Source organism: Danio rerio, chromosome 1 (assembly GCF_049306965.1).
Source record: "Danio rerio strain Tuebingen ecotype United States chromosome 1, GRCz12tu, whole genome shotgun sequence".
Classification (NCBI taxonomy): Eukaryota; Metazoa; Chordata; class Actinopteri; order Cypriniformes; family Danionidae; genus Danio; species Danio rerio.
Window position 1 is genome coordinate 32,412,804 of NC_133176.1, and position 12,197 is coordinate 32,425,000.

General features: G+C 37.4%; 1 protein-coding gene across 4 annotated transcripts in view; it reads right to left on the reverse strand.

Annotated features, from left to right (window-relative positions):
• Positions 1 to 436: 436 nt before the first annotated feature.
• poglut1 (protein O-glucosyltransferase 1) overlaps positions 437 to 12,197 on the reverse strand; it is a 42,905-nt gene continuing 31,144 nt past the window's right edge. For 3 of the 4 annotated variants that reach the window (XM_073949025.1, XM_021475836.3, XM_073949024.1), the window contains 7 exons: positions 11,936 to 12,057; positions 11,714 to 11,773; positions 11,532 to 11,631; positions 11,246 to 11,304; positions 10,977 to 11,144; positions 10,696 to 10,752; positions 437 to 957 (listed from right to left, as the gene is read on the reverse strand). In XM_073949025.1, coding sequence (XP_073805126.1) covers positions 801 to 957; positions 10,696 to 10,752; positions 10,977 to 11,144; positions 11,246 to 11,304; positions 11,532 to 11,631; positions 11,714 to 11,773; positions 11,936 to 12,036 — 702 coding nt within the window. In that variant the 5' untranslated portion in view covers positions 12,037 to 12,057 and the 3' untranslated portion in view covers positions 437 to 800. 4 annotated transcript variants of the gene reach the window in all.

Here is a 12,197-nt window from a genome sequence, read left to right on the forward strand (position 1 = left end):
TGGGTACAAATCGCCTACAATATCTCGCCAGCCCTATCCCCCTATTTTTTGGTCTTGAGTCTCAAACATGCTGCAATCGCTGCAGTTTTATAATTTTGGGGATGCAACTGCCTGTGACCCAAAAGGAAGCCCAGAATCATTTTATCATATTTTTAAAATTTGAAATAATTACCCTGCTGTTAAATAATCTATACATCTCTTTTTGTCTTTAATGTAGATTGTCCTGCAATTTTATTTCTTCCCATTACTTGTAATTTTTAAAAATGTATTTATTTCTTCCATCATCACTGTTACGTCAAGACATGCATGACTCTAGACTGTTTAATTATTATATTTGACCCTAATTATGTGTTAAGCTGCCTTGGGATGTTATTGTTAGTTGGGGTGGGACTTGGGTTAAAAATTTTTTTTTAAAAGACAGAAGGAAACGGTAATGTTTATTGTTGTATTGTATGAAAACTTTATTTTCCTTCAGAAAAAAATGGATTGATGCCTGGTAAAGAGAACATACCAAGCATATTGTAACTACAATACTTCAATACTTTAGACATTTAAATAGTCTAGATTGTTAATTGCGTACACCGATATACTGTAGGGTAGCTTACAGAACATGCTTAACTAACTTAAAAATGTCCCTCCACAGCAATGGCAGGATGTACTAGATTAACAACAAAGGGCTGCCTTTAAATTCTCTTTTCATCAGAAAAAAAATACTAAAAATAACTAATGTTAAAAAAAATATGGACCAATGGTAAAGGCAGGAGGAGAGGAATAACTTCATACTTTATGATTTCCATAGGTCATAGTTCAGACCTGCTGGCTCTGTGGGTGATCTGATTGAAGTTTGATTTTCTCTTAGGTTTGTATGTCAGTAGCTTGCTGAAATCAGTGAGCAGCATCTCCCAGTAACAATACAAATCCTCCATTCGGAGATGATCAAGAATAAAGTTCCGGCCCCTTAAGAAAAACAAAGTCATAAAAATTAGTATAAATATCACCACACAAAAATATCTTTAAGAAAAAGTTCAGACAAAAATTAAAATAATCATGTATTCCTTAATCCTCATATCTTTCTAAACCTCCATGAATGTTTGAAATAGATGATTTTGAAAAATGTTTAAATTCAATTTACGATTGACTTCCATTTTATGGACAACACCATATCTCAAAGCACAATGCACATACAACTAAGGGTGCAGTGATACACTCGTGCCATAATTTGGTTCAGTTCACAATATTGGAGCCACAGTACAGATTGGTTCAGTTCAGTTGTGTTTACTGTGTGGCACCAGTAATAAAAAACACTAGATTTACTTAAAAGCCAATATTGTTCTCTTAATACCATTATTTATTTTTTTCTTTTGCTGCTTAATCATTATTAATTGTCAATAAAGAAGCTGTTGTCACTTTATGGGTGCCATAAAATGAAAATCTATACAGATCTAGGCACAGATGAATAATAAAAGTTTTTTTGTGTCTGAATGTTTTCATTTCTGTTTAAATGCTTACACAGTCACGCGCCTAAAAAACGTGAAAGTTAATATTTTCTTTCTCTGTAAAAACAGAGAGTGACCACAAAAAATATTAGGTAGCCTTTGAGTGCTGGCGTTGCACACATGAAAAGTGATTAATGTAACAAAGTGCACCTCACACAAAAACCAGAAAGTCAATAAAGACATATTTTAGTGTGATTTCTCAACAGTGTTGTGTTAGCAAGATAGGAACACAACATACCTGCATTATTGTTAAATGGGTTCCAATTTTGCCTTGGTTTTTGTTGTAACAAACTCATTTAAGATCGTAGTGCAAAAATGAATACACACCTATGAATGGTGTTGAAAAATTATATCAAATTTGAAATTACTAGCCAATGAAAATGACCAATCAGTACACACATGGCAACAGAAAAAAAAAAAAAAAAAAAAAAAAAAGGACACAGAATTTGTAAAGGCTCATGTTGAAGGCAAGACATTATTCAGGGAAGTGAAAGAAATTAATAGTTTTGGTTCTGATGGGTTGAAAATCCTAAAGTATCCCATAGGGTAAGGGAAACAATTAAAATACATGCTAGCAACAGTAAAACATATTAAAAGATAATGCCAGTGTTCTTGGTTGTGGGGCTGCATGAGTTACACAAGTGTCAGGGAGATTTGTTTTAAAAATGGCATCATGAATTTACAGATGGGTCCTTCTGTGTCAATTCAACCCAAGGTGCAGGGCTCAGATTTTAGATTTTTATTATTGTTATTTGTGTGAAAGTTTTCTCGTAGACAGGTAATGTTCTGTTTTAAAACTTTTTTAGCTTTACACAAAGCTGATGTAACGTTAGACGTTGTTTTTACAAATGGGTTATATCTTCACAGAAGTGTTGTTAAGCTACTAAAATCTTCTGATGAAAGATTGATAAGTCTATTTTCAGTTTCATAAGGGACCTTTTACAGCATCGATAATGTAGATTTTAATTCGTTTAACAACAAAACACAAGTAAATACCGATATTCCGCCTAGTCTCTCCCTATATTGTTTACCATGCAACTCTAAATATTTGCTCTGAAATAGCATGTCAGTTTGGCTTGCACGCAGCTGGACAAGCACTAGTCGCTTTTAACACATGAGAGAGGATTCTTTTGCTGTGCTCGTGTTTAAGGAGGCGAGGCTCTAGACGGCAGGGGAGGGACTGTGATTCTGAGATTTATGCTAAGCTATTAGCATTGTGGAAGATCACCTACTGCACCTTTAAATGGTAAAACGTGGCTGGTGGCCCAAACAACATGAACAGAAGTGTAACGAATGGGTGTAATTACAGTGCAGTAAAGGTTGTATTTTCTTTGGATCTGCCAATATCTTTTTGTAAAATTCAATGTCGAATAAAAAGCGAGCGGCACCTAACCAGTCAAGCAACTAGTCAATCTGTTGCATTGGATATGCATCAAATTTTGAGATTTAATTTGCTGTATTTCACACAGAACCAGACCAAGCCACCCATTTTAGGGAGCCATTCATCTCCCCAGTGACCAGAGGGGTGAACACGACCACTGCCCTTTGGTCCCAAATAATCTTTTTTTTAAGATATGATCATTTGTAACTACTGTTGCCAGCATCACCACCCCTGGCTCTCTCAATTGTTTCAGCAGGTTCATATGATAAATCTGACATTACCCACTCATGTCTGACCATGTCGTAATCAAGATCCCCAATTCATTGTGTGACCCTTTAGAGCTGGATAAGGAAAGCAGTACAAGCACTTTATCGATTTTGTCCAAAGGTCAAGTATATATTGAATTTTGTTTTTACAAGCAGAAGGCTCGTCCTCCTCTCTTGCGACATCCAGCACCGTGTGGCATAATCCACGAGAGCTAATGCAAAATGGAGCTCTCTTGTTGATAATTTAATGGCCCGATTACATGCCCATTCTTTTGAAGGGGGTCTCTACTAGTTGTGGATTTACCATCTGACATTTACGGCAAGCAGCACACTACCTGCTGACGTCACCATAAGTGCCTGGTCAAAATAATCAAGCCATAAGAGGTTTTAAAGTGGCCACTTGACCTAAATGTCTGGCCATAAGAATTTTTAGGTTCTGTGTCTGCTTCAGAGGAAAATCCTCACTATGGTGGAGGCTTAGCCCTCCCTCTGATAACGCGTGATGTACCGGGAAGGGATTCCCTCAGTTGAGCAAGCTCTCGTCTTTTCCTTTCCCAAAACACATCTACACACAAAATCCTTAATAGCTTGTTAAAACTGGGCCAATTCATTCCTAGGATTAAAGGATGTATGAGATAGGGACTAAATGCCACCTTTACACTATGCTTTTAACAATGAAATTGTATATCTACGGCCGTTAACGAATAGTGAACTACATCCTCATGCAGTGGCATCTGCAGCCTTACGCACTGTGCATACCTACCATGAGAGGGCAAAATTAATGGTATTTTAATTATTAATTTTTTTTACATAATATTAATTGATTACTAAACTGTGTACATTACAATATAATGACAAACGGAGTGTTTTAAATTGTGTGTAACCTACTTCCGAGGTGGGTGATGTGTAAAAAGAAATCTATTGGCTTTAGTTTTGTTGGCGGTTTTTCAGCTCACTAAAAATTACAATTCAGATAGCTATTGTTTAAAACAAGGTTCAAAATGACTAAAACTGCTAAACTTAATTCAAACATCTGCCGAACGGCCTAAAAATGAGACAAAATATTGCACCCCAACACAGGGTGAAGACAGCAGTCTCCTCAGCACCTAAGAACTCCAGGTCCAGCCCGTGTCTCTTTCGTTGGACAGTTCAAATCCAGCTGCCAGGTGGAACTTGCATGGAACCTCCTGTTTGTTCTGCCAGCAAAAGATGGCGATACAAGGAGATGAATTGTTCGAGCATTACGGTGTCGATGAGCTCCTCAACGCTCTGACCATCCAGCACTAACCATCTGTGGCAGTCATCCAGGAGCTTCTGAGGGAACATGAAGGGCCAGCAACTCTCGATCAGCGAGCTGAACCCGTAGGGTTGCTCCTCTGGATTGCGGCCAGCCAGCTGGACAATGGCTCACTTGAGATCATCGTATTCCAGGAGGTTCTTGACTGGTAGCTGCTGGGCAGCAATCTGGGCTTCGCCAGATAGCAGCAGGATTATATGTACCAGCCAATTGGGCCGTGGCCAGCCACATTCCTCAGCCATCTTTCCTAAGAGGTCCAAAAATTCCGGATCGTCCTGGGGACACATCCTCTGCAGGCTGGTGGGAGGGTGGGCGGTAGATGTCTTAGCAGGCCGAACCACACACTCCACTTTTTCTGTGATTTGTGTTGCGATATGAATTTAATTTCACAGGACAACTTCAGTTACTCTATTTGGAAATAATTCATCATTTCACTCTAATTGAGAGTTTGACTTTATTTTAAAGTACTTTAAAGCTACTTTACTTTTTAGTAAATATGCACATTTTTTAAAGGGCACCTAGGTTACCCTTTTTTTCAGATTAAATATAAGTCTTTTGCGTCTCTAGAATGTGTATGTAAAGTTTCAGCTCAAAACACCCATCAGATTTTTCATTATACCTTTTACAAGATCCTGTTTTATAAATTCTTCCACCAGGGGGTGGTTTTGTTGTACTACGCCTTTAAGGCGAGCCCTCCACACCTACTGTTTCTACGTGCCTTCCCGCGTGCCTTAATCTCCTCCCTCAGCTGCATCAGACAACAGACAGACTTAAAGGAAGAAGGTCTCACGTAGTGTTTGTGAGAAATACTACAGTAAGAACTTTACCAATGAGTATTGTTGCACTCAGTTGCATTGATGAGTCACACGCAATATCTATACAAAGTTCGCACGCGCACACACGCCCACCGCAGTAGACAGACAGACAGACAGACAGACAGACAGACAGACAGACAGACAGACACACACACACACACAGACCACGCTTGCACTGTTTTTGCACGCAAATGTGACAGGATACAGGTTAATCTCCACTGCTGTGTGGATATCTGTTATGTTAATGTACAAAATAAACCTGATTTAATGTCTACAAACCGGGGTTAAAGCATCATCCTTTATAATTGTTCTGACACAAGGCTGTGCTGATGAAGTAAAGCTGAAGTAAATCGCTGAAGTTAATTGCACACGTGCACTGTTTTAAAAATATTTAAACATGTGAAACTTACTCTTGATCACATTTAATGATGATTGCTGATCCTAGCGAACTGAACAGACCTTTTATTCCCTATGCTTTACGCACGTCTGGTCTTGTTGACATATACACGTGACTACCGAGACATGTTAATGCGCGCAGCTGTCAGTCAATTCGGTGGGCGGGGGGACCGCACTCCTACGTCAAGTTGTGGTCGGTCAGAAAACCGCTTCAATTGGTCCACCAATTGAAAAAAAAAAGGACTGGGTGTGTTTACATTACCCCAAAATTATGGTCTATACACTATACATGTCTGTCCAAATAGCTTGAAAAGTAGATTTTTCACCATAGATGCTCTTTAAATCACATATAGTTTAAATATTTTACCATTTTGGAATATATTAGCCAATCTCCTGGGGCCTCACTAATCAACGCTGCGTACATGGTTATAAAGGCGCCATCTGAAGACGATTTCAGACAATCTGACATTTCCATTCAATAAATGTGCAAATATTATGTGATGCTCAAACGCGCTTAACATAATACACACACTTATTAATGATTCCTTGTGATGAAGAGTAGGCAAAGTCAATATGTAGTGGGAAAAAAAAGAAGAATGAGCTCATGGAATCGAACCGGGTTCATGATCAATCTTGTCAAAACATGTTGCCATGCGCTTTACGAGCTACACTCATGCTGCCTTATGCCGCTCTCTTTAGTTATGTTGTCTATGTCAATCAAACGGTGATGGGCGGGAATCACTCAACTAGCTGACGGTGCTAAACTCAGCTAATCTCTCCTACTCTATTTTTTTCTTTTGTTTTTCTCAGTTTTTCTCTGGTCTACCTCCGATTGGAGCACCTCCAATTAAAATTCTGAGAAGTTTCTCTTCTTGCTTGCTTTTGCCATTGCTTTTCATTTGGTTTTGCCAAAGTAGAGTCATTACCATATTTATTAGGGGGAGAAGGCAGGGAGAGGTTTTGCGCTCATGCACATGTGCTCAGTTTCACGATAAGTCGGATTATTATGCCAGAATGAGAGGATAGTTCCTAGCCATATTGACCTAGAAAATAGCAACATTTCTTTTTTCGTTGGTCGTATTAAACAATGTAACTACAGAAGAGTAACGTTTTTAAATATTAAAACTTTTTTTTTTGAGCGAGATGCTAAAATGCTAATTTAAGTTAATGATTTATGCAATGTTGAGCTAAAAGACCAGGGACCTCATGTAAAAACACTTGCGTTGAATTCATACTAAAACATTCACGTTAAGTTGGATGTACAAAGAGAATGTGTGGAATTCCGTGTAAGCAGTCTTTCATACATCAGAAAGCTGTAAATGTGCGTACACAGTACAAAATTCAAATGTACATTGTTTAATAAGACCAACAAAAAAAAGAAATGTTGCTAATTTCTAAGCCAATATCTAACTAGTGTGAACGTGTCTTCTGAACTCGTGTGCACACCCACGAACCATACGCAAGTCCGCTTGAAAGAGATGGTCTGGGGTGCAGTTCACGCAAACTCTGGTCCGGTTTACTTCTTGTATATATGCAATTGTTCCAAATAATGTAAGTGAACCGCCAACTGTACAACAAACTATCATTTTCATATTGTTCATTTGTTTGTTTGTGTGTGCGTGTCTGTGTATCTTGTACTGTACATTGGTACAAGCAGGACTGAGCCAGGGCAAACACAGTGATGTCTGCTTGTCTCCACCAAAAACAGATTCTGCAGACATCGTTTTAAGTTCTGAACAGTTTTTATATTTTTGCTGCAGATAGACGCGAGACGCTCTCTGTATGTCCAAAACCAAAAGATTCAGTAAAAGCAGAACGACCGTAATGTACATACATCTTTTCATTTTGGCGCTTTGCTTTCATGTCTGTCACTTAGCAACAGCCACACACACAACAGCAGCTCGAGGACACAAGCTTAACAGGGTTAGAAGGAAAAAAGTCAGTGTAAACACAAACCAATAGAGAAGGTGGCAAGGGGGACATTCAAACTTGGGTATGGTCCAGGCAATTGAACCAAGTGTAAAATCACCCTAAGGCCCTGTTTACACTAGTGCGTTTTAGTTTGAAAACGCATAAGTTTTGCTACGGTTACGCCATCCGTTCACACTACGCCGGAGTTCTCGAGCGCCGAAAACGGAGCTTTGTGAAAACGCTGGAGAGGCCGTTTTCATTCTAAAACGCTGCTGCTCCGTCTCAGTGTGGATGGGGAAAGACGGAGACATCTGAAAACGGAGGCGGGGCTGCAAACGTTCGCCTATCTGATTGGGGCTTTTCCTGAATATTAAGTAGCCTAACACACACAGTTCAGTCTCGCATCCTCTTATTGTAAGTTAAGACTTCGCTAGGTTGATCAAGGCTGCAGTCTCCCCCTTCTCAGTTTGATATGGAAAACATACCGAGGACACGCGTAAATCTTCAAAGGGAACAGTGTACTTTATAACTTCATTCACATCACCTTGGCTACGTTGTTTCACTTTCTCAACAATAAAATGTAAACATGATTTAAGGAACTGCCTATTTTCATTTTAATATTAGCAACTTAACAGACAGCAGAAATGTTGAGGCGCCGTGCTGCATATATGAGCGTCATCTTCACTGTGTGGATATTTATAACAAAACGGAGCCGATAACAACTGCCTCCTTTCAATTTCAGTGAAAATATGAAACGCACCCTCTCTTCTGCTGAATATCAGTTTTAATAATCGACAATTATAAAAGTATAACATACAATAAGTTTTTACATTGTAGGAAATAAAGGCAAGCGATCAGTCAATGTACCTGGATTAATCATTAACTTATCTTTGCACTTAACCAAAACATGTTACCCGTGAACAAGTAACTTAATAGATTCCAATGACCAAAGTCAGGGAATATGTCGTTAGATAAAGACAACAACATGAATGAAATATCACGTTTAGCAAATATAGTGATATTAGATCCAGCGGGAGATGCGTGATGAGCAGTCCGACAAGCAGAGCTCTCATCTGGGTAGAATGCTGGAGCGCTTGCCCGAGAGTGTGTGTGTGGTCACTTGATGTGCGTTTTCAGCGTTTTGGTGTGGACGGAGAGCTGTTCAGAAACGCTGGGTAAAACGCGAGTGTGGACGCGGATCGTTTTCATTCTACAACGCCGTTTTAAAACTAAAACGCACTAGTGTAAACGGGGCCTAAGTTATGGAGATAATGATATGCCAAAACAATCTGAATATGAAATGTGTTAATTTGAATTATTGACAATTGTAATTTAATAAATCTGGATATTTATACGCCGTTAAAAAATTGGGTTAATTTTTAGCATATAAATGTTAGCTTATAAAAATTCAGATTTATTAAAAACAGTTGTCAATAATTCAAATAAACAAAATTCAAATACAGATTGAAAATATTTATATATATATATATATATATATATATATATATATATATATATATATATATATATATATATATATATATATATATATATATATATAAACATTTTAGAAATATAAAAAAAATATATATAAAAAATGTGCCACATCACAGCTGTAGTATATGGGTGTTTGCCAGTGTTAAGCTGTGGCTGGAAGGTCATCCACTGTGTAAAACATTTACTGAATAAGTTGTCGGTTCACTCCGCTGTGGCAAGCCCTGATTAATATAGGGACTAAGCCTAAAAGAAAATAAATGAATATATATATATATATATATATATATATATATATATATATATATATATATATATATATATATATATATATATATATATATATATATACACACATATAGATGGGCGACACAGTGGTGCACAAGGTCGTGTTGTCTCCTGACAGCAAGAAGGTAACTGGTTCAAGCCCCAGCTGGGTCAGTCGGCGTTTCTGTGTGGAGTTTGCATGTTCTTCCTGCATTTGAGTGGGTTTCCTCTGGGTGCTCCTTTTTCCCCCACAGTTTAAAGACATGCAGTACAGGTGAATTGGATAGGCAAAACTGTCCGTAGTGTATGAGTGTGTATGGATGTTTCCAAAGATGGGTTGCGGCTGGAAGGGCAACCGCTGCATAAAAAAACATGTGCTGGATAAGTTGGAGATTCATTCCGCTGTGGCAACCCCAGATTAATAAAGGGACTAAGCCGAAAAGAAAATGAGTGAGTGAATATATATATAAAAAGTGTGCACAGCCACGCATGAATTTAAAGCAATTTTATAATCTTGCATATTTTTTGCGGTTTCCTCATACGTGCATAATAAAGGACTACACAATATTATTATATTATATACACAGTAGCCTAGTACTGTATGTCTACAATTACAACCCTGAAAGACGTCCAGAATGAGGCAATTGCTGCTCCTTCTTGTGCACAGTGATGAACACTGAAGGTGGAACCCCTCAGGTCATTTGCTTTGATGATAATGAACCTCACTGAGACCCTTCCCCTCTCTCTCTCTTTTAAAAAAAACATTCAGATTTATGCAAATTACAGGGGTCGCTCATTGAACTCAGAAAATACGGAATTCTTGTAGTAAGTAAATTTCCACTTGTGTAATTTTAAAAAATCATTCTCATTCATTCATGCATTTCTTTCTCCTATAAAAATCTTAAAAAAAACCTAAAACCTGAAATGGCAAAAACTCACAATATGAGAGATGTACTCTGAAATACTAAAAGAGAATGTGCTACCATCACTTCATGCCACAGGCTATGTAGTGCTCTTTCAATACAATAATGAACCAACATCTAGCAGAGAGTGAAAAAAAATTCAAGAAAATCAAAAAAAAAAAAAATATTGGATTTGTTCTATTTGTTGTAGGGCGTATTGGTGTAATCATTTTTGCAACACCTCATTTAGATAAATTGTATTATTTTTTAGTGACCACACTTTTTAATTGCTTTAATTAAAAAAAATGTTTAATAAAGTGTTTTGTAAAAATGCAGCAGGTTGTTTGTATATATTCACTGAGAAACTATGGTATACTCATTTATGCTTTCCTGATATGTAAAAGCATAACTTGTATGCCTCACTTATTTATGCACTAAAAGAAAAAAATAATAATTAAAACACTTGTTACCTTATAGCAATTTCTTCTGCCACTGCATCATTTTCTTTCACAAACTGAAGCAGTTCACTAACAATAGAGAGAAAACAACTATAACTGGGCAATTCACTTATTGTCTTTACAGTACTTTTCAACCCAATTAATGTAATTGTTTTTTAGTATTTTTGGTAAATGTAATTCATACATTTCTTTTTTTTTTTTTTTTACTGCCGACAGCAATCTTGACCTCTTTTGATAATCTAACTGAAAACACAATGAACATAAAATGACAATGGGTTGAGCCTGAAAGGTACCTCAAGTCAGACAAATCTTGCTTGACAGGGATGTAGTGAACCCAGGGCTTGAGCTGAATGTAGAAAAACTCAATCCACTCTTCCCCAACATGAAAAACCAATGAACCACACAGGAAAAGATGCTTTAAACGGAAGCTAGCAGCAACACCTCTGAAGTTAAAGAGGTATCTGAGAGAGTAAACAATATATTAAAAGAATACTGGTTTGTTTACAGACATCCACTTAATGTTACAGCTTCTGCTAAAAAAAGAAATTAGATGGGTCTTTACTTGTATTCACAGTGGTCTACCAGAGTAACTTCCTTGGCTGGAGGTTTACCAAGAGTGTCCTTTGGGTGGGGGTGTTGGGTTGACAGTTGATGTGATTAAAGATACAGAAAAAAAAGTTTACAGATTATACTAGATTAGTGCAATTGCCTATCCTTTTAAATGTATAATTTATAATAGCTGTAAATATGTCACAATTTGGAACAAATAACCATGGTACTATTACATAACTTTATCTATTTTCTAAATGCAGTAATATCCTGTATAATAGAAAGGGTTTTTAAAAAACCTTATCAGACTTCCAGGCCTGGTTTTTGGTGTATTCAGCATCTACAAGGTCAGGCGCTGCTCTTGAGAGAAGGATCAGAGGGTCCCTCTCTGAACTGGTCCTGCATATATTGGAAAAACCTGTTATCTTACACTGGAAAAAACAATGACAAATCAATGAACTATGCAGAAGGCACCACTGACCTAGAGCCTCTAAAAAATCCTTTTGGGCTTTTCTTTTTCCAGGGCCATTGTTCAACCGATCTAAATAAGTGTATAAAAAAAAAAAAAAAAAAAAAATTAGATTATATCTTAATGGCCTGAAAACTATTGCAACCATTTATTGAATATTATTAACTCTGGATTTGTACAAAATATTGGAATGAGAATGGTAGACAGGACTAAATATTCTAATCTCATACCCACCTTTTGAGGTCATCCCTCATGAGGTCCCATCGGCCCAGACCAGTGGGGTAAATGGGCCATACAGCAGGACCTCCCTCCCAAAATGTCCATGCAGGGTACATTATGTCCTGGTAGTCTTTTGTCTAAAGAATTAACAAAAGTATTCTAATACAGATGGATCTGTTAAATATGCACATGTCAAGAAACAGACTTTTTAACACAGCAGGCCATGGTTACATTCTCTTGCAAATGATAAACATTACCTGTACACTGTAAAAAATAT